Source organism: Salminus brasiliensis, chromosome 16, assembly GCF_030463535.1.
Source record: "Salminus brasiliensis chromosome 16, fSalBra1.hap2, whole genome shotgun sequence".
NCBI lineage: Eukaryota > Metazoa > Chordata > Actinopteri > Characiformes > Bryconidae > Salminus > Salminus brasiliensis.
The window spans coordinates 25,832,448-25,853,780 of NC_132893.1; the positions used below are offsets into that span (position 1 = coordinate 25,832,448).

At 40.2% G+C, this 21,333-nt stretch overlaps 1 protein-coding gene across 1 annotated transcript; it reads left to right on the forward strand.

The window, feature by feature from the left end:
• Nucleotides 1-388: 388 nt before the first annotated feature.
• On the forward strand, nucleotides 389-19,729 carry LOC140536602 (ubiquitin carboxyl-terminal hydrolase 32-like). The gene is made up of 34 exons (XM_072658506.1): nucleotides 389-570; nucleotides 1,547-1,674; nucleotides 4,531-4,636; nucleotides 4,781-4,899; nucleotides 5,412-5,571; nucleotides 5,884-6,015; nucleotides 6,162-6,269; nucleotides 6,518-6,633; nucleotides 6,791-6,853; nucleotides 7,137-7,220; nucleotides 7,357-7,418; nucleotides 7,535-7,637; nucleotides 7,935-8,118; nucleotides 8,216-8,379; nucleotides 8,632-8,772; nucleotides 8,866-8,983; nucleotides 9,921-10,075; nucleotides 10,597-10,678; nucleotides 10,802-10,876; nucleotides 10,965-11,103; nucleotides 11,653-11,758; nucleotides 12,075-12,248; nucleotides 13,403-13,577; nucleotides 13,710-13,861; nucleotides 13,942-14,059; nucleotides 14,359-14,567; nucleotides 14,712-14,896; nucleotides 15,320-15,406; nucleotides 15,502-15,622; nucleotides 15,812-16,003; nucleotides 16,186-16,420; nucleotides 16,527-16,927; nucleotides 17,750-17,842; nucleotides 17,962-19,729. The coding sequence occupies exons 1-34, from the start codon at nucleotides 513-515 to the stop codon at nucleotides 18,133-18,135; spliced, it is 4,719 nt and encodes a 1,572-aa protein (XP_072514607.1). The 5' UTR covers nucleotides 389-512; the 3' UTR covers nucleotides 18,136-19,729.
• Nucleotides 19,730-21,333: the final 1,604 nt, after the last annotated feature.

Below are 21,333 nucleotides of genomic sequence, written 5' to 3' on the forward strand. Positions count from 1 at the left end.
CCAGAATCAGACCGTAGCGCTTGCTGTGTTCTGCTCACAGCAGGATTAAAGCATTTGGTGGTTGAGGGGCCCTAACCTCGCGAGGCTCTGGCGGAGGGAAGTGGGTTAGAACAGGGGTGAGGGGAACGGACTGGACCCTGTGTGGAACCCGAAGTATAAGATGCAGGGCTTTCCATCTTTCCCTGTAGTTTTTCACCTGCTTACAGACACAGATACTGCCTTGTCTTCTTTTCCACAAAAAATAACGCTCTTATACTTGAATTTGGATTTCGGCTACTCTGCACAATTCCTATCGATGGCGAATTAACTAATTAAGTAATTCAGAGATGGCTTGAATGCGGCACCGTGATTTGTTTTACGCTCCTCTCCGCCGACCCTCGTTAGCTCCCACGTCACGACTCGGTTTTGTCCGGCCAGTCAGGAGAAGAGCGGAGAGCCAGTTACTCGTATGCGGTGGCGCAGCTAAGCTAAGTCGCGCTATGCTTTCCTTTATGTTATGAAATGAAGAAAACATGGGGGCCAAAGAATCAAGGATTGGTTTCCTCTCTTATGACGAGGCGATTAAGAGGGGTAAGTTTAGCACCTTACACGCATTTAACAAAGCCTGCTGTCCATGTTTACGATGCTAGCCTTGTTAGCAGGCTGGCTAGCTACACTCGCAACTATGGGGCTTAGCATGCTAACAACAACAGCAGCAGCAGCAGCAGCAGCAGCAGCAGCTTAGCGCGCTAGTCAGCTGTCAGCCTGCGCTTATCTATCTGGCTAGCTAGCTGTTGACAAAAGCGATGCCGTCATTAGTCTTAAATAGTTTAGTACACGTCTCTGGGCCTCACACCGTTGCTTTGCAGTGTCACTGTCAGTTTAGCTTTCCTCTGTTTACCCTCTCAACCAGACAGACAGCTGAGCTGTCATTTAGCTCACTGGTTAGCCGTCTGCGCTAGATGGATAGCTAGCTAACAGCTAGCTACAACATCTGCAGCAACAGACAAGAAGCGCATTACTCTCTGAATTAACCTATATTACTGTCTCTAAACCAGCTAAAATAACATGCATTATAATTTGCTGCCTTCCCTTTAAGTGTCCTTTTAGCCCCCAGGCCTCGTCTTTAACGGTAGCTGGCTTGTTTATGGTGTGTGCATTTGGATAACCTATTGCGCAATTACTGTCAGTGCGATTCCGCTCTCTTAAACCCTCCAGAACCTGCAGTGATAACCTTTAACTACACAGCTCTCTGTTACACGTCGTGTTTGCTTCTTAAACGCACTGGAGACTGTTAACACCACTGTTATCACCTCCTCCCTTATTTCTACAACTGCAGCATATCTCTGGCTGGAGCACTGATTTAAAATATGCAGCCTGATGTTTAATTTATATCATTTTGCTTGGAAGACCAAATCGTGCGGAGTGTGTGTGAATAATTTGTGTATTGATGCCTCAGACTGTGTTCAATGCATGCTGCAGCTTGTCTTTTAAGTGTTGTTTTCTTCCCATCTCGTCCTGTGTTAGGTTCTCAATCGGCTGTGTTTCTCTCTCTCCTTTTTTTCAGTGACTGATGTCGAGCTCAAACGGCTGAGGGATGCTTTCAGGAGGACATGTGGATTGTCCTGCTACATGAGTCAGCAATGCTTCTATAAGGAAGTGCTGGGGGACATGGTTCCTCTGAATATCTCAGAGGTACGACTGGTCCGTATCTCCGGAGGCCGGAGTCCTAGCGGTTGTTGTGAATTCCTCGAGTTCACAGTGCTAAAATATGGCCTGTATGTGTGTTGGCAATGTGGAATGTGGCTTTGCGAGTTTCAGCATGTGATAATTGGCTTTGACAGGTTGCAGCAGATTTGCCTGTAAGCACCCTCCACCAGCATCTGCACAGTAGCCATGGATGCTTAACGGTCGGGTTGAATTGGTTGCTTATTTGATGTTTGCTTCATCATGGGATACATGATGTTTCCATTGTAACAAGCAACAATAGAGATGTTACAGCTTTTCTTTTGGTGTGTTTGTCATTTAAAGTGACATATTGGCTTGAATATATATATATATATATATATATATATACACAGTTGGTTGTGTATTAGTCTAATTTGCTTATGCTTTAGCTGTTCATATTATATTATATCGGCTAAACATGTAACAATGTTGTTGTATCTTGCGCATTATGTAGCGTGTTGTATCATTATTTTGAATTATGTAGGATATATAAGTTTAATTTATCCGATTTTCACTATTTAAAATATGGAGGAAAGCCTTAGAGTGAGCCTGGTAACCTTGCACAGGTACAAAAATGGGCATGCTCTATATGATGTGGCAGTGTAGCCAGCATTATGCATGAATAAGGTTGTCTGTAATGTAGTGCGTACATTTGTACTCAGTCAGAAAAAGTCTGTAGTTTAAATGTTGTTTTTCATTAATAGTGTATTAATGGCTTAATATGTTATTTGAAATTCATATGCCATGTTCGTATTTGGGGTTGAGGGTATATAAGCAATCATCTACCCTAGTCTAAAAGTTTCCAGACACCCCTTTTCATTAATTAAATGTACTGTAGGGGTCACTCGTTGCTGACACAGGCGTTCAGATGCATACACACAGCACATCTCTTCTGATCTTCGTAGAAGAGCCTTGCCAATAGAACAGGGTGCTCTGAAGCCACACATCATGTCCAGTGTCAGATGGTGCCTAGACTCGTATAAAGCCCCCCCTGCGTTAGACTGTGGAGCAGTGAAACTGCGTACTCTTGTGATGGCTCTCCACGCAATACCGTTGGAATGGGTTGGAGTGGCATTTGTTAGAACTTGAACTTTTCATGCAGCTGGTGCCTGAATGCTGTCAGGTTCTCACAGCAATGTTATAAGAAAAGCTTTCTCAGGACAGTAAACATTGCCCTATTTCCAAAGCCCTGTAGATTAACTTTCCAGTAGAAGAAACTAGAGTTGGCAATGTGTGAGGGGGACATACACTGAATGTCTAATTATTTAGACACCCCTTCTAATGAATGCATTCAGCTGCTTTTTTTTTCATTGCTGACACAGATGCAAATGCACACTCCCAGCTCACCTCTCTGGACAGTAGAGACAGTTACTGTTGAGCTGGTGTCCTAATACTTTTGTCCACATATCTTGTCGTATCTCTGAAATGTGCTCTGAAATGTCGTATCTCTGAAATGTGCTCTACTTTCAAATGACCGAAACACCTCCCATCCCCCATATTCCTCTGCAGTGTTGTTCTCTTTCCAGAAAACATATTTGGCTGGAAGCTGAGGTTTCAGGCTCGATAGCAAAACTGTCAAACCTGCTTTGCAGAGTTAAACAACGAATGCAGAGTCACATTGAGCTGACATGCAGAACATACAGTTCTTTTAGAGCAGAAGTCACAATACTTTGTACAGAAGTACATTAGAATACTTAGAATTTAGCCTGCTGTTGTACACTATATGACTCAACACCCTCTCCTACAGCCTGGGTTTTACTCTTCACTCTTTCTGCGTTTGTGCAAATAACTGTCAGTGTATGCTTCAGTTCTTATGAATTTGGCGGCACATGCCCACTTCCTGTTCCTCTACAGGACCCATATCTGTCTGACTAGATTGTACTTGCAGTTTTGATTCAGTGTTAGTTGCACTGTTGTGCATGTTGTCCTTTGTCAAGCCTACCCTTTTAAACGTCATTTGTGGCTGTCCCAGTTCAGTTCTCTTGCCACCTGATCAAATCTGATATCTTAAAAGTATTGGCCAGAACCGATCCAATCTTTGTGCTGTTATAGATGATACAGCCACACAAATTGTAATTTGTGGTAAGATGTGCTGTTAATTAATACTGACATAAAAACCCAGTTTTTTAAAAACAGTTTATAATTTGGAACCTAGATAATGGAGTGTAACTGACCTCCCTGATCTCAGTTAGTTTAAAAAAACAGAATTGGGTCAAACCTAAAATAGCCTATATTTAATCCATTTAAATATGCCTGGACAAATATACCATTCCTGAAGCACTAGAATGGATCAGGCATCCTTGTAGTGTAACACATACAGTTTTCTCAAATATGTATAAAAAAGGTTCAGAACCTCAAAGCAAACATCTTGCTAAAATAGTATTTTAACAGTATATCTGAAACAAATTCATAAAATAAAAATGAGCAAAGCAGCAATACGCAAGATGAAGGAGTTAAATTGTGAATGAATCCAATCAAATTGAATGATTTATTTTGTAATGATTTGCTAAGGACCACCTTTCCATTATGCCATTAATGCCCATTTCTGAAATTTTAGGTTTCCTGTAGGTTGTTTCCAGAGCACAAATCTGATTGTAGGTTATCTCTGTTACACAAGACTACTGTTTATAAAAAAAGCCATAGAAAATCCTAATTTGATTGTGGATGGAAAAATTACATGGGGGGGGGGGCATCAAAAGGCTGCTTTTAGATGTTGATCCAAAATGTTATTACATTAGACCAGACCAGCCCAAGCTCTGAGGCATTTTTCCTTATCTTACTAAAATTAGACATGAATGAGTCTTTCTGTTCTTTCTTCTTTAGGTAATCTACAGTTCATTTGGTGGCACATTGAAAGGCCTGCATTTCAACAACCTTATCGTTGGCTTAGTGCTGCTGACAAGAGGACGCGATGAAGAAAAGGCAAGATGTGAGTGACCTCCTTAAACCGTCAGTTGATTTTCAGCCTGTGCATGTGTAAACTGATACTACAGACATACAAAGTAATGAGAAAGAAGAGGGGGAGCTCAAAATGATGATGAATGATGATGCATTTTTTTTAAATCTCTTGCAGATATTTTCAGTCTTTTTGCCAGTGAATCCGGCAGCTATGCTACACGTGAAGACATTGAAGCCATGCTGCAAGCTGTGGATGGAGAAGTACATCCCTCCCTCAGGAAGTGCTTTACAGAGGTTAGCTGCTTTCTCAAGTGGGAGAATAAACAGATCCATTCAGTGTAGTTTTTTTTTCCTACGCGAGTCATTGAGTGTAAAATAGTAAAAGAATCCCTAAGAGCTTAGGGATCTATGTGAGTTTAAATTCTCCAGCAGAATCTAACAATGCTTTTGGATGTATAATTGTAAAGTAGTGGATCTTTTGGTGGATCGTCTGTTTAGTTGTGTTCCATTTGCAGAACAAATATGGGTTCAAAACTATTCTTCTGTATGGTATTGATAAGGGTTCTCTGACTTTTTCCACCAATGCGAATAACCATTTAACCATCTAGAGGGCTCTTTAAGTTGTCATGGTACTATACAGAACTAATCCATTGCTCTTAGTAAAGAACCCTCGAAGAACCCCTTTTTTAAGCGTGTAAGCATTCCTGTAATTGGGCAACTTCTGAATTTGAGTGTGATTCTGCAGCATAAAGCACTAATGGTTTGCCTCTGTGTTTTTTTCCTTCCTCCACTCTGGACTCTGGCAGGCAGAGAAGGTAAATTATGAGAAGTTTAAGAGCTGGCTGCTCCAGAACAAGGATGCTTTCACTTTCTCCCGCTGGCTGTTGTCAAGCGGGGTGTGTGTGACCCTGACCGATGACAGCGACACACCCACCTTCTATCAGACCTTAGCTGGGGTCACACACTGTGAGTGCACTGTTGCAGTTCCACATAGCCTGTAGGCATTAAATAACCACAACTCTAACCATGGCCTGTACTACCCAGTGTAGCAGAACTAATTTCAACAAATGATAAATTAGTATACAACCAACTTCCCCACTGATCATATTAAGCCTAATCCTAGGCTAAACAAAATTGATTATGGTGATTCACTTGGGTCACTGCAGTTTAGTCCAATGCTAGACTTGGTCTGCCATCTGCCATTATATATTGTATCAAGTTTTGCCATGAGTTTAGTTTTTCTTAAAAATAATAAATTACTGTGATTATGTCGAGCAGTAGAAGAATCAGACATCATTGACCTGGAGAAGCGGTACTGGTTACTGAAAGCTCAGTCAAGAACTGGGCGATTTGACTTGGAAACGTTTATCCCATTGGTTTCTCCTCCTATTCATCCGTCCATAAGTGAAGGTATGATGACATGACATTTTATTAAACTTTGATTACTAGTTAGATTTAATGATATTTTTCAGTTAGTTTCGTTAACCTATCAATAACATCAGCTGTAACATGAAGTAAAGAGTCATGAGTCATTGGTGCACCTTTCATTCCCTTAGGTTTATTCCATGCGTTTGATGAGAACAGAGACAATCACATAGACTTTAAAGAGATCTCCTGTGGGTTGTCCGCATGCTGTAGAGGACCTTTGGCTGAGAGACAGAAGTGTAAGTGGTTGAACATGCTGTTTCAGTGATGCATTTTAGAGATTGAATTAAAGTGTAACTGGAAATAGGCTTTGAATTAGAAAATCTGATGCTAAAGATCTAAACCTCAGATAGTTTTAGTTACTTTAATTTTAGAGAGCATAATATAGCAAATTCACCTGGATTCTTGGTAGGCTTAACATTTATACTGTGGTAATATACTGTAAGTAATAAAACTCGTTCATGCCGTCCTTTTTTCTTTGGAACAGTTTGTTTTAAGGTGTTTGATGTTGATCGTGATGGAGTTTTGTGTCAAGAAGAAATCCATGAAATGGTTGATGCGCTACTGGAGGTATGGAGGGACAATCGTACAGACTCCATCCCTGTAAGTGACCCTGTGAAGGGCATTAAATCTGTATAGCTTTAGGTTTCCGTGTCATGTAGAACACCCTTCAAATTTATAAATTTTTTTTTTATGTATCAATTATTTATTGTTTTTAGATTCTCTGCAACTGCATATTTACTTTCTTCTCTTCTTGCAGGAGTTGGAATCAAGCGTGTCTGATATTGTTGAAGACATTCTGAGAGCACATGACACTACCAAGGTATTTGTGTTGGTATTTCTTTAGCCCTCAGAAGTCTGTAGTTATTATGATTTTTGTATTATTATTGTGTTTCCTATGCAACATAAATGTAATATTTATTTGCTGTTTTCACTAAAACACATGGAGAAAATATAAATATTTCATGTTCAAATTCCTTCACTTGTATAAAAAGCCTGCTTGTTTTTAATATCACTGACAATAACACAATATCACTAATCTGATAATAATGTTACTGAACTCGTTAATGACATGCATAAAAGAGTCTTTTCGCTCCGATACATAGAAAGGCCATCTGACGCTTGAAGACTATCAGATATGGAGTGTGCAGAGTGCGCTTGCTGCAGAATTTCTCAACCTTCTCTTTCAGGTACAGATGAACAGCTCTGCATGAGCATATTAATCTTCTACTATGATATCTGTGTCCCAGAACTGGGTTATCATTTGACATGACTAAGGCACTAGTTTTTCTCTTTATGACACTCTCTCTCTCTCTCTCTCTCCAGGTATGTCACATTGTTCTTGGACTGCGGCCTGCCACTCCAGAGGAGGAAGGGCAGATCATCAGGTTGATATCATGTCTTTCTGTTTTCTATTTATCGTGTCTCGTCTACGTAACACAGTGTGTTCAGACTAATAGTGTGAAGTTACTGCGCTGATTAGTGGTTTGTGCTCTGCGTGCAGGGGCTGGTTAGAGAGAGAGAGCCGGCATGGTCTCCAGCCTGGAGACTACTGGTTCCTCATCTCCACACAGTGGTGGCAGCAGTGGAAGGATTATGTGAAATATGTAAGCTTAACACAGTTACATGGTTTATATCCAAAAAGTCCCTCCTTGTTTGATGTTCACAGTTGAAATATGCTTACCCAGACACCACTTCAAATGAATGACGGGAAGCACCCATTGCTGACAGTTGTTTTAGTTGCGCGAACACGGCTTATGTATTCTTTATAGAAAAGCTTTGCCAACAGAATGGTCCGTGGGTCTGCTAAAGGAGGATAAAGATCCCCCCCAGTGGCAAGTGCTGGTATTGAATGTACAGTCCAATGTACATAGCAGCTGATCTTGGTGACATGTCGCTTTTAGGACAGCAAGGTGATAGTGGTGGAACAGCCGTCAGTATTTGCTGCAGGCAGAAGTCCTACATCATCAGCTGGGGTGGAACAGAGTGGCCAGGGGGAGAGCTTGACCAGCTCACACTCTTCTTCTGAAGAGAAGTTCTCTGACAATATCTCCAGTGCATCCGAAGCATCAGAGACCATAAGTGGCAGTAAGTTTTCATGTAAAATTTCTAATTCTGCTTCTATAAGCAACAGCCATTGAAGTCATCGCATCTTCCTCATACTCTTGGCTTCTTTCACGTACAGGTGTCCTCCCGTCTAGCTCGACTGCCACAGATATCTGCTTCTCTCGTCAAACTGAATCTGCAGAGACAGATAGTCAGAGCTTCCTGGGGGCAGATGGAAACATGGCGGCCCTCAGGCCCGGTGCTATAGACAACCAGCCGCTGGTTACCTCAGAGCCTCTCAAGGTGAATATCAAATATTGCTGGTAAAGACTTTGCTGAAATGATTTATGTGAGTTTATTTTTCCACCCTCCATTGACTGTATCTCTATATTCCCTTAAACTGCATAGGAGTGCAGGGACCACACTCTCATAACTGCACAATTTCCATAGTCGTAATGAGTATTAAGCTTAAGGAGTCATGCTGCTTTAGTGCTGTCCTGCATGTGAAGATATGTCATGTCATTACTATTGTGACTTTATTGTTCTATCTATCAGGCCCCTACACTGACAATGGAAGGGGGTCTGTTGAGGCGCTCTCCCAGCCTGCATCTGGGCCAGGACTTTGAAGTAGTTCCTGAGCCAGTCTGGAGGGCTCTCTACCACTGGTATGGTGCAAACCTCAGCCTTCCACGGCCGGTACGTATAGTATTAGCATGGTAAATCTCACCTGTCTTTCATCGCAGTGTCTCCGTAGTCTTTCAGTATAATGATTTTTTTTCTGTTGGACAGGTGATCAGGACAAGAGATTTGGACAATGCAGAATTAGAACTCTTTCCCAGACACCTGCTCTTCCTGAGGCAGCAGCCTCCAGCCCGCACACCTCAGTCTAATGGCTGGATCAACATGGGTGAGGCTGAGCACTGTAGATATACTACAACTATAGAGCTTAATCTTCATTCTCTTAATCAAAAAGCATAACCAATAAATTACAATAACATGTATAAAGCCTCAGTAAAGAGACTGTGTTATATCTGAGATCAGCACAGCAAAAGCATAATGAGTGAGTGAGACTTGCCACCATTCCTGATGTGTGAAACTCAAGTATTTTGAAAGGAGATGAGCAGGCGAATAGTTTATTTATAGTTTAGTGAAGCAGCTGTCAGCTTGCTGTTTCTGATAAAATTACAGCGTTTTACTATCATTATCAAGCCAATGCAAATGGGCCATAATCTGGGTGATTTGATGTATGTTTTGTGAAGGCCTGCAATCCATAAAGCAAGGTATGCCAAGCTTTCAATGGAAATGTCTCTTGGTGCGGTCTCAAGAATTGTTTGCATAGTATAGTGTCTCACCACATGAAGAATATTTGTATGGGTGTGTTTAGATCTGAAAAGGAAAGCCAGAGGAAACATTAAAGGTCATGAATCAGCAAAAACTACACTGAGTCTGTAAGAGGTGAAAACACTGCGCAAGCTCTCTGTTTTTTTGTTTTTTTGTTTTTTTTGTTTTTTTTCTTTTTCATGCGCTTAATGAACATATGTGGCCGTACATGAAAGTCACAAGACCAGCAGGCTCTGAGCGCAGTCATGTGATGTCCCTTGTGTATGGTTAGGTAGAGGTACTGAAAGGCTTGGCTTTGACCTTTTCTTATCACATTAAAGCAAAATACCAAAGGTTGGAGAGATGCACTGGCTGCTATTTAATATATTTTAGTTTATTATAAGATGGTTAAAGTAAGCGTGTTACAAATTTGCTTTAAACACAAAAATTCGTTATATCATTTTGTGGTCAGCATGATTTTTTTTATAAGGTTTGTGGAATCTTTCTCTCCCATTGTGCTGTAGGTAACATGCCGTCTCCCAGTGCCCCTCTGAAGCGGGTGCTGGTCTACACTGGATGCTTCAGCAGAGTAGGCACTATAAAGGACATTCATGAGTACCTGTCTCAGAGACTACGGATAAAAGAAGAGGATATGAGACTGTGGCTCTACATCAATGAGGTGAAAGGCCTGTGAAACACGAGCACAAACGCGCGCACACACACACACAGACATGAACACAATACATGCAGTACAGTGCAAATGTTTATGTAAAAATTTGAATGAAAAAGATCCCTATCTGGACAGTAAGTGTTTTATTTACTCTAAAACACCATCCATTTACTAAATTTATTATTTATTAGTAATAAAACACTGAAATTTGAATAAATACTAAAAACAGTAGTGGTTTAAATCACTGTGTTAATGAAAACTCCAAAGCTCTCCTCATGGGAGTCTAGTAGTATTTATAATTATCATCACACCTATAATAATACCTATATATAATAACACCTGATTAGATGATAAAACTGAGAGCTGGTGATGATTGAATTGAACACACATATGCACTGGCTGGGGGCGAAAACAACCAGTTAAAACTAGCTCACAAGATCTCAACTACTTTCTTTAAAATGAGACATTCTTGTGTTTTACTATATTCATGTTAAACTGCATACAAATGACTATAACCTGTCCGCCAACAGAATTATTTGACCCTTCTTGACGATGAGGATCACTCACTGGAAGCCCTTAAAATCCCAGATGAACAGTATATGGTTATTGAAGGTGCTGTTCTCAGATACATTTGGTCATCACTGTCATCACGGTCACGGTCATCATTGTTTATCATATTTAACGTTTGAGCTTGTTTATTTGTCTTACTTACCATATTTGATTCCTTTTTTATAGTGCGCAACAAAGACATGAGCTGGCCAGAGGAGATGTCGTTCTTGGCCAACAGCAGCCGAATAAATAGATACAAAGGTGCCCAATCATGGAGGAAAGAACAGTGTACCATGTACTGCATGCCTGCATTTGTGTGTTTTTAATTGTGGCTTTTCTTTTTCCATAGTACCCACTGAGAAAGGAGCCTCGGGACTTAGTAACCTTGGCAACACATGCTTCATGAACTCTAGTATCCAGTGTGTGAGCAACACTAAGCCCCTCACTGAGTACTTCATTTCTGGGTCCCACCTTTATGAACTCAACAGGTGAGTGTGTTCTCTGTGCAAACACCTTTCGATCACTTTTGCATTCATTGTATTCATGCATGACAAAGAATATGTCTGACTTATTTGGACAAATTGGCCAAGCTTGTCCCACAATTGTGTTATCTGTGGCAGCTGTTGAAAGGTGTAGCGATCTGTAGATAAAGTTGAGGAATTACCAGCATTACCCAGCTGAACTATGCTTTAGCTAATCCAAAATAAGGAGGTTGGAAAAACCACTGATTAGACACCTTGCTATTTGAAATGAAAAACAAGTTCTATATTTAGGTATTATTAAAAAAGAATTGAGTTGTGAGCTACAATATCCCATTAGGTCAAACAAGAGTTTACATTGAACAAGCACAAGCATTCTGTAGAGGTTATTTAAGCTCATCAGTTTGTGGCCAATATGTGGACAGAACTTTTTCAGTTTGTTACTTCAGTTTATAATCATGTTCTTGTTTGGGTGGTATTCCCAGCTGAATTTGTTTAATCTTGCAAATTTTGTTGTGAGCTTACAATGTGTGGACCATTTTAATTTCTCTCCCACAGAACTAATCCTATCGGGATGCGTGGTCACATGGCAAAATGCTACGGTGATTTGATCCAAGAACTGTGGAGTGGTACTCAGAAAAGTGTTGCTCCACTTAAACTCCGGGTATGTCTCCAAACTTTCTTCTGTACATTTCAGAGTAATTAAAGTCTCTTGAAAGTGTTGTAATTATCCTACAGGTTATTTACAGTAAGTAAAGCAAAATAAATCACTTGAACATCATCTAATTGAGGATGACTCTTGAATACATTTGGAGAAACTGCCAGTTTATTACATTTAAGTAACGTAAGTAACAACATGCTGGTCCTTAACAGTGGTAATGAGCTTAATGGACGTCTGACTTACAGATCTTAAATGCAAAAACATGGGTCACTGACTCCTATTCAGTATTTTGACATGTTGTTGTTCTCTTCATGTTTAGTGGACTATAGCGAAGTATGCTCCACGTTTTGATGGATTCCAACAGCAAGACTCTCAAGAACTGCTGGCCTTTCTGTTAGATGGCCTTCATGAGGACCTGAATCGTGTCCATGACAAACCTTATGTGGAGCTGAAGGACAGTGATGGCAGACCTGATTGGGAAGTTGCATCTGAGGTTCGACTGTCTCTGTGAATTTGTAGACTTTGGAGTAAAACTTGCATATAATAATATAATAATTTTTCCACAGTGTATTGTGTAAATTTATTGTATTGTATTGTAAAACCTTTATTGCAAATGCGCAACCGGTTTCATCTTACATCTGTGACCTAATAGCCTCAGGTGGTTGTGCAAGCGCTTTTGCCCATTAGGCAGGTCTGAGCAATGTGAATTTCACAGCTTTGCAATATAAACATGCTGTGGCTAATGATACAGGATAGAACTTGATGGGGAAACATGTGAACCATGGATAAGTGCATGTTGCTTAATAGTTGGATAAAGAGTATTTGGACCAATTTGAAAATTTAAAAAAGGTTTATTATGTAAAATATATTAGAATCTGGGAATGCTCAGTAAGATGTGTCAAGCATGTTAAGCAGTAGGGGGTATGCATGGACGCTATGTTCCTATTGTAACACCTTTAGTCAGACTGCGTGGCCTGACATTCTGCAACACGGCTGCTTTTATTAGGAGAAATGGCCAAACCGCAAATAAAATTGCCGATAATTTGCTAAAGTTAAAGGCATTCGGAATCGACAGTGATTTATCCAAATTTCTAAAGAACCAATGCTCCATAGACAGCAATGTGTAGCCAGGAACGTCCAGCTGCTGTTTATATGATAAAAACCTCATCTGATAACATAGTGTTTTCAACTGTTTTCAGGCTCATTTAGGAGAGGTTTGCTTGTTTTCCCTTTTACTTGAACTTAGCATGTTGCTAAATATGCAATAGTGGTGGGCTTGTTTTATTCCCCCATCTGTTTTTAGAGCGTGACTTCATCACTCAGTCATCTCCCACACATTTTGATAGCTGGATTTCAGTCATTTCTTTGGATTGCAGCAATGCATTAGTTTCTCTTCTCTTTAGCTTACGGCGGTCTGTAAAAGGAGAGCTCTTTTTTTGCTGTATCTGTTTGTACAGTCAGTCACACAACAGCTTCTGTTCTGCTTTTTGTTAGTGGCATTCATACTGAACCTTAACGCTGCCACTAGGTCAGTCTGTGTTGCCGCAGTGACTCCCACCACATGTGAGGTCGCATGCATACCCAATATTGTTCAGTAGTGTCCCAAGTGAACACATGGTAATTCATTTTTTTCCTGTGCTTTGTCAGGCTTGGGAAAATCATTTGAGAAGAAATCGTTCTATTGTGGTTGACCTTTTCCATGGTCAACTCAGGTCTCGGGTCAAGTGTAAAACTTGTGGGCATGTCAGTGCTCGCTTCGACCCATTTAACTTCCTCTCCCTTCCCTTGCCCATGGACAACTCAATGCACCTAGAGATCATAGGTGGGTTTTTGACTGCATAATTACGTCAACGTAGTTTAGAGTATGAATGGAAGTGTAAAATACGCTGTTGGTTGTTGATTGGGTCTAATATACTGTTTTTTTTTTTTTAAACTGTATTATATCTGTATGCAGTTATAAGGTTGGATGGCTCTACACCAGTGCGGTATGGACTCAGACTAAATGTGGACGAGAAATACTCTGGTCTCAAGACTCTGCTTAGTGAGCTGTGCCATCTGAAGCCGGAGCAGATCCTTCTGGTGGAGATCCATTTGTCCTGCATTAAGGTACTCATGCAGAATACTCCCTGCTTTCTTGAAGCCGCTCTGTTTATGCCCTAGACTCACTGATCGCTTCTCCGTTTTAGAATTTTCCATTAGATAATCAGAAAGTACGACGTGCAGTGAGTGGCTTCCTGTGTGCATTTGAAATCCCCCTGCCTGCATCCTCCTCAACCGATTCATCTCCGAAAGAAGTGGGCATGGGTAAGACTGAAAGGTCTCTTTATCCTTGGATATTTTAATGTGTTATTTAGCATTTAATAGCTTGTATAAGAAAACCTGGTATGTGATTTGGTAACTTTACAAGAGGAGGGGGGAAAAGGCTCTTCTTATGGTGGTAGCAGTCTACAACATGAGTGCAGTTATTAAAGTATATAGTCCTGGTGTTATAATGTAGAATGTAGCAACGTCAAGGTTCAAGGTCAAAAGATAGGATAGGATGATCATTGCTCTTTTCATTGCCTGCTGTTAGATTTCCCATTTGCTTCTTATTATATTAACAGAAGCCATTTCAAGGGTAGCAAATGGAACCAGCCCTTCAGTCTCCAGCGGTACATCCCTGAGGCTCGATATAATACCCAAAGGCATGCCAAATACTGTGGTACTCTGTAGTACAGATGGTAGCCCTGCCAACGGTGTCCCTAATGGCCATATTATGACACCCCCCACCGGGCCGTTCACTGGATACATTATTGCCATCCACCGGAAAATGGTGAGAACTGCAGCTAGTTCTTAAAAATGTATTGTGTCAGTGTGTTTGTTACAGACAAAATTAAGAATTATACAAATCTATATATTTTAAGAATGACTGATGTTTATGCATTTTTCCCCCCTCTCCATTTCCCCTCCCCCCCAGATGCGTGCCGAGTTATACTTCCTCTCCTCTCAGAAAAACCGGCCCAGTCTGTTTGGCATGCCACTGATTGTTCCCTGCACAGCAGATACACGTAGCCGAGACTTGTACAACACCGTGTGGACACAAGTGTCCCGGCTAGCCAGTCCTTTACCCCCTCAGGAGTCAAGCAACCATGCCCAAGACTGGTCAGTGTCTAAGCTGTATGTTGGTAATATCTCAGAATAGATTGTAATGGTTTATTTAGTGAAAGTGTACACCACTTGGCTTTCTTTGGCTATTCTGCTGCAGCACTTACTATTGGACTACTATGGACCTCAGCTAATAGTTTCAACAATTTTTAATGCAGTGTTGGTAGTATATAGTAGAAGTCACAAGTGAATGTTTATTTCATTAACCAATGTCCCTGGCGTAAGAAAAATGTCCTGACTAAATTTGCTAGATAATGCAAGTGAACATACTGTTTTTTTTAAGTTATACTATTGTTTTTCATTGTAATTTACTTTTATCAACTTCTGTGTACTTTTGATCAGTAGCGTTAATTTGCTCTAAAAGTGCACACTATATACAGTAAATGATATATTTTCTTTTGTTGTTATCCTTTCCTTCAGTGATGACAGTCTGGGCTACCAGTATCCATTCACCCTGCGTGTAGTTCAGGGAGATGGGAACTCTTGTGCATGGTGTCCATGGTACAGGTATGAGTAAATAACTGCAATAGAATTAATAACAGGCGAGTGCTTCTTCAGTGAGGAGAACCGTAACCTACTAACCCTCAATCTCTTGCTCTCAGGTTCTGCAGAGGTTGTACCATAGAGTGTAATGACGACAGGGCAGCAGTAGGCAATGTTTGTATAGCAGTGGATTGGGACCCTACTGCCTTGCACCTTCGCTACCAGACATCTCAAGAGAGGGTAAGACTTGTAGACCAGTCTAAGACAGGGTCTAAGACACGCTAATGAATGTATAAGATGCCACACTTGTCTTAAATGATAAACTGCATTTGGGGTAAATTAGATTTTTGCCAAACTTTTCATTTAATTGTACCATTGTCTATAGAGCGGTGATAAAAGTCCTTCAGAGTATGTTTTATGTCCCTGCAGCTGGTGGAGGAGCATGTGAGTGTGGAACTGAGTCGCCGTGCACAAGCAGAACCTATCAGTCTGGACAGTTGTCTGAGGGCCTTTACCACTGAGGAAGAGCTAGGGGAAAACGAACTGTACTACTGCTCCAAGTGCAAGACCCACCGCCTGGCCACTAAGAAGCTGGACATCTGGAGACTTCCACCAATACTGGTACTAACACTGCACCTTTCTCAGCAAATGTCCTGGATTAGGCACTGGAATATGTGTTTTAATCTACTTAAAACAGTATAAGTCATAATATGAAATGTGAGAAATGTTTAGTTTTCATCGTCAGAACCTTTATAGTGCTGGTAACATTATAGTGCCATTTTGTTCACTGTTCGCTGTTACAGATTGTACATTTGAAGCGGTTCCAGTTTGTCAACGGACGCTGGATTAAATCTCAGAAAATCGTGCGGTTTCCCAGGGATAACTTTGATCCCAGTGCATTTTTGACCCCTCGGGAAGCAGACCACAGCCAGCAGGGGTGGAGAAGCTGTTTGGGAGAGGAGCTGTCGGAACAGGAACATGGGCCAAACTCTGGAGTAGGAGAGCCACCCTCAAACTCCACATTCAGTAGCTTGAAAGGTCAGCCCTGCAACCGAAATGTATGTTTAGAACAGAAAAACTTTATGATCAAAAGTTGATGAACATTGATGAGCATGGATTTTTTTTGTGTGTCCATCTTTCACAGATTCTCCAGGTTCTGGGAGGTTGTTGTCTTTATCCCTGAGCAGAGGCGGCAGCCCCACTAGCAGCCCCAAAGGTGATGGTCGGAAGCAGGGACAGAAGCAGGCGTCCCGTCTGGATTCCAGGCTACAGCTGTCCCTCAGTAAAGAAAGCTTGGACAGTGGCAGGGAAAGCCCTCTGGAGCTGGAGCCCTGCAGTACTAAGCCTGAGGCGCAGACTGAGGCTGAAGCCACGGGCCTGGACTCGGCACTGGGTGAGGACGCGAGCAGAGACTTTGACAATGGCACATCTGTTTCGGAACTGGAGAGCAACGGCTGCACTGAAGACAGCATGGACCTGGAGGCCTCACAGGACCAAAGAGAAAGGATCTGCCTGGAGCCAGTCTATGACCTGTATGCAATATCAGTGAGTGTCTGCACTTTGGCTTTAGTCTTTAGTCTTGTTTTATTGTTTTTGCTTATGAAAGGTCTAAAATTCCCAATTTTGAAATATGGACTAATTTCAGAAGTTTGTCTCTGATGAAAATTTTAAGGAGCTAAAAATTTAATATTTGATCATGTGTGCTGATGTCACTGTAAATGCATTCTAAATATGAAATATTAAACAATACTTACAGATATCAAATGAATTTAAATACATGTGATGCTTTTCGCATTGGGCATTGTCACATAGTAGCTTTGCAGAGATCCAGGTCTGAGCCTGTAGTGAGTAAGCCAGAAGCGACAGTGGAAAAGAAAACCTCCCTCAGAGCAAATTGAGGTTATTTCTTAACCTCTGCCTTAAATAATATAAATACAGTATTGCTGGTGCACTGATGCGACATGTGACTTTCACATGTTATTGTTTTTTGGGAAATGCCCTATATTCATAAAATGAGTTAATAGCGCCCCTTAGTGCCCAACAGTGTGTTTAGTTATTGTTCAGAATATCACCACATTCCTCAATGTGGTTGACACATTATTGGTGTGTCATAAGTAAATTTCGCACAGTCCCGATTTAATCTGGCCCTACTGTGTACAGATTAGGGGATTAGTGGGCTGTAACAAATTGATTGATGATCACTTTTCTTTATTTGAACCCATCACACACACCTTCCACAAGTCCTTCTACCTTCACATTCAACTGGGATTACAGATCTTATTTAGTTTGCAGGATGTTGGGAAAACGCTTAATGCACATGATGCCCTTTTTCAGTCCTAAGGTAATTATTGCTTCTTATGTTTGCAGTGTCACTCAGGGATACTTGGAGGAGGCCATTATGTCACATATGCCAAAAACTCCAATGACAAATGGTACTGTTATAATGACAGCAGCTGCAAGGTAAGGTGTCTTGTACTCATTCAGTATATAAACACATACATGAATACATACATATGTATATACACACAGTCCCCTTAATTGTTCACATCATTTTGAATCTGTGTGTTTATTGAATGCAGGAGGTGAATCCAGAGGAGATTGACACAGACTCGGCGTACATCCTCTTCTACGAGCAGCAGGGAGTGGATTACTCTCTGTTCATGCCAAAGACTGATGGAAAAAAGATGGCTGACACCAGCAGCATGGATGAGGATTTTGAAACTGACTACAAGAAGTACTGCGTTCTTCAGTGATGCTCTTCAGTGCTCTTGAAAGTGTCTCTCAGATTGAGAGGAGCTGCTTTTTTTTTTTTTCTCTCTCTCTCTCTCCCCCTTTTTTCTTTTCTGTTTTAGCCAAACTGTGGTACTGTCCAGTTATTTCAGGCTTGCTATGTCAGACAATTCAAGAAAGCATCTGTTCTCCGGACTGTCTTGTTTGTTTGTCTTTCTCACACAAGTGTATTATGCTTTTTGTTTTTAATTTTTATATTTAATTTGTTCATGTTGATCTGTTGTGATTTGTGATGTACAGATTAAATTAGTAAGTGCCGGTCACATACTGTACAAACCATGTGTGACAAACGATCGTCATTAACACCAGTGTGCGTATAAAAAGATGCGGTTGGTACTAAGTCTATTTATTGTTTAGAATCTCTTAAATAATTTGTGGCATTGATCATGCTAACTTTTTTTTGATTATTATTTTGATCATGGGTATTTTATGTAGATTACATACGTTGATCATTCTAAATATTTCTTTGTAAAGAAAAGTGGAGGGTTGCAAGCATTTTATCTTGTGTTATAAGATGTTAAAACGTACTGGATGCACTTTTATGCTTTAAGTTGCTGTCATTTTATGGTCCCATTCTGCGATGTTGCACATTTTGGCTAAACATTTTTATCCACATGTTGAATGTCATTCCACGCTTGTTTACAAAGTATGTCATTGAAGCATATGACATAACCGTTCTGCTTTTTTATTTTTTTTGTCTGTGTCTGTGCCAACAAGTCTTGTAGTACAGTTTGTGCCATTGTACTGTCATTGTTGTCTTCGCTCAGGATACCAGAATGGTAAATTGCGTCAGCATGTCACCGAGGAAATGTCTGAGCACTTTGTTTATTCTTAGAACGCAAAAGAAAATGTGTAAAGGGTTGGCCTCTCTTCCACTTTCCAGCGATCTGTGGCTAAACATGAAGCATTTTACAGCGTGGGCCTGTATATTTGTGCTGTAATATTAATGTTAATATTCTGTACGCCAAGAGAATCCAGTCAGAGAGCAGTGAGTGAAGCAAGTACAATGGTTTAGTATTGTTTTGATCTTGCTACATTGTGCCACTATATGACATATTTAACATGAAGAAGTTGGATTAGTAAATCTTGTCTAAATAGTATTAAATATTACCCAAATGTGGAACCCCAGCCCTGTTATAGTGAATTCTTCTCTGTGTCTCTAACTGTCTTACATTGCGTTATGTTGAGTGATAATCTGGACTTGGCTAGTTATGCTAATAGGTAATCAGTGACTTTTACCTTGTCTGTAACAGTTCACGATTATTCTCTCTATTTCTCTCGGCTCTTGGCCGAGTGCCACAGTAGTCCCCTTATCAGACCTCTCTTTTATTTTGTTTTGTTATATTAATAATCTACTACTGAAATTGATCTTTTTTTATATTAAGTGTAATGTTTTTGTTAATTTGTTTGCATTAAACTGTTTAATGTAATTCATCGTAAAGTTGTATTCAAATCAAATGATTTGCACTGACTTCTTAAAAGACAAAGATTGTGTACATAGCGTTTTTGAAAATATGTGTACTGGAATATGAAATATTAAAACCTGTATGAAGTAAAGTTGTGTTAGTAATAAGGATGCATTACAAGTGTGAATTGAATGGCTTGGTTTTGATGGATGGGTAAAAGCCGACTCAAAGTAAAGGCACTAAAAGAGTTCTTTGAAGCAATGCCATAAAAAAGGACCACTTTTGGTTCCCTAAGTAATTCAGTGGAGGGGTTATTTTGAACTTCCACATAATATTACTGTTCTGTTTCTGTCACAAAAAAAAACACCAACCCTGAAGGGATTTGGGGGAATTCGTAATTCAATAGAATAATGTTTTAGAATAAATACTAGACTATTTTAATCAATAGAATAATGATTTTACACTTTTGATCAGCCATAACATTATGGCAGGTGAACGTTATCTTTATCTACATCTGTCAAAGGGTTGGATGTTAACCAGTGAAGCTTAAGGATGTCAGCAACTTTGACCAAAGATATCAAAAGTATTAAAATTCATTGCGCAGGTAGAAGTGGAGATACTAGGGTTTAAAAAGACTTCTATAGAAGTTGAAGTATGAACTTGAGCTTTTTACTCAAGTAAAAGTGTAAAAGTACTGGTTTCAAAACTACTTAAAGTAGAAAAGTAAAAGTAATGTAAGGAAAACAAAGGCCAAAAGTTTAGGCTGCACCACAGGGGCCTAGAGTGCACTACCCCACCTCCCCAAAACAACATTTTTCTAAAAGCCATAATGACTGTAATGTTTTATTTAATGTTAATATAAAAAAATGCATGGGATGCACTCAGCTGTCTGTTTCAGCTGCATATCTGCCCATTGAAAAGTAATGCATTTTAGTTATATCAAATATATTAAAGGAGCATCTATGTGCGCTACTGAGCATTAACATGTTCATTGGAGCGGAAAATATGATGAGTAGTTGCCTGTAAGTATTGTAATTGTACTTCACAGGCATGTTATCAACTTTTTTATTTTTTATTTATTATATTAATCAAATTCACACTTTCTGTATGGTGCGATTTATCTGGATTTTTAAAATGTAAGGAGCAAAAAGATAATTGCGTGAAAATGTCAGGAGAAGTAAAAGCTGAAAAAGAATTACTCCAGTAAAGTATAGAAAAGTATAAAGTATTTCTACTTTAGTAAGGTAACACAGTATTTGTACTGTGTTACTTGACACCTCTGACTTTGAAAAGGGTCAAATTAGGATGGCAAGACAAATGGTGAAAATGCTTGTCTTGTCTATTTTATTTTATAGCTTGCGATTGGCTCCAAAAAAGCTTTTTTAAACCCACCAAACTGATGTTCTCTTCCAAAGCAAACTGTCCAATCAGGATTTTGTTTCTTGTGGTATCCGGGTAGATACAGCCAAGCCAGTGCTCCCATTGGTTGGGGCTCCTTGAGCAGAACTGAAGACAAATCAGATTAGCCACCAACATAATCGTGAAATGACAGCGGGATTAACTACATGCTGGAAGTCCTACATACATCACTGACTGAGAATACTAGCAGTAGTCTAAGCAGGGTCCAGTAAGTTGTTCAACCAATCAACCAGAGGCACATACACCAATCAGCCATAACATTAAAGCCATCTGTCTCATATTGCGTAGTTCCTCCTCATGCCACCAAAACAGCTCCAACCTTTCGAGACATGGGCT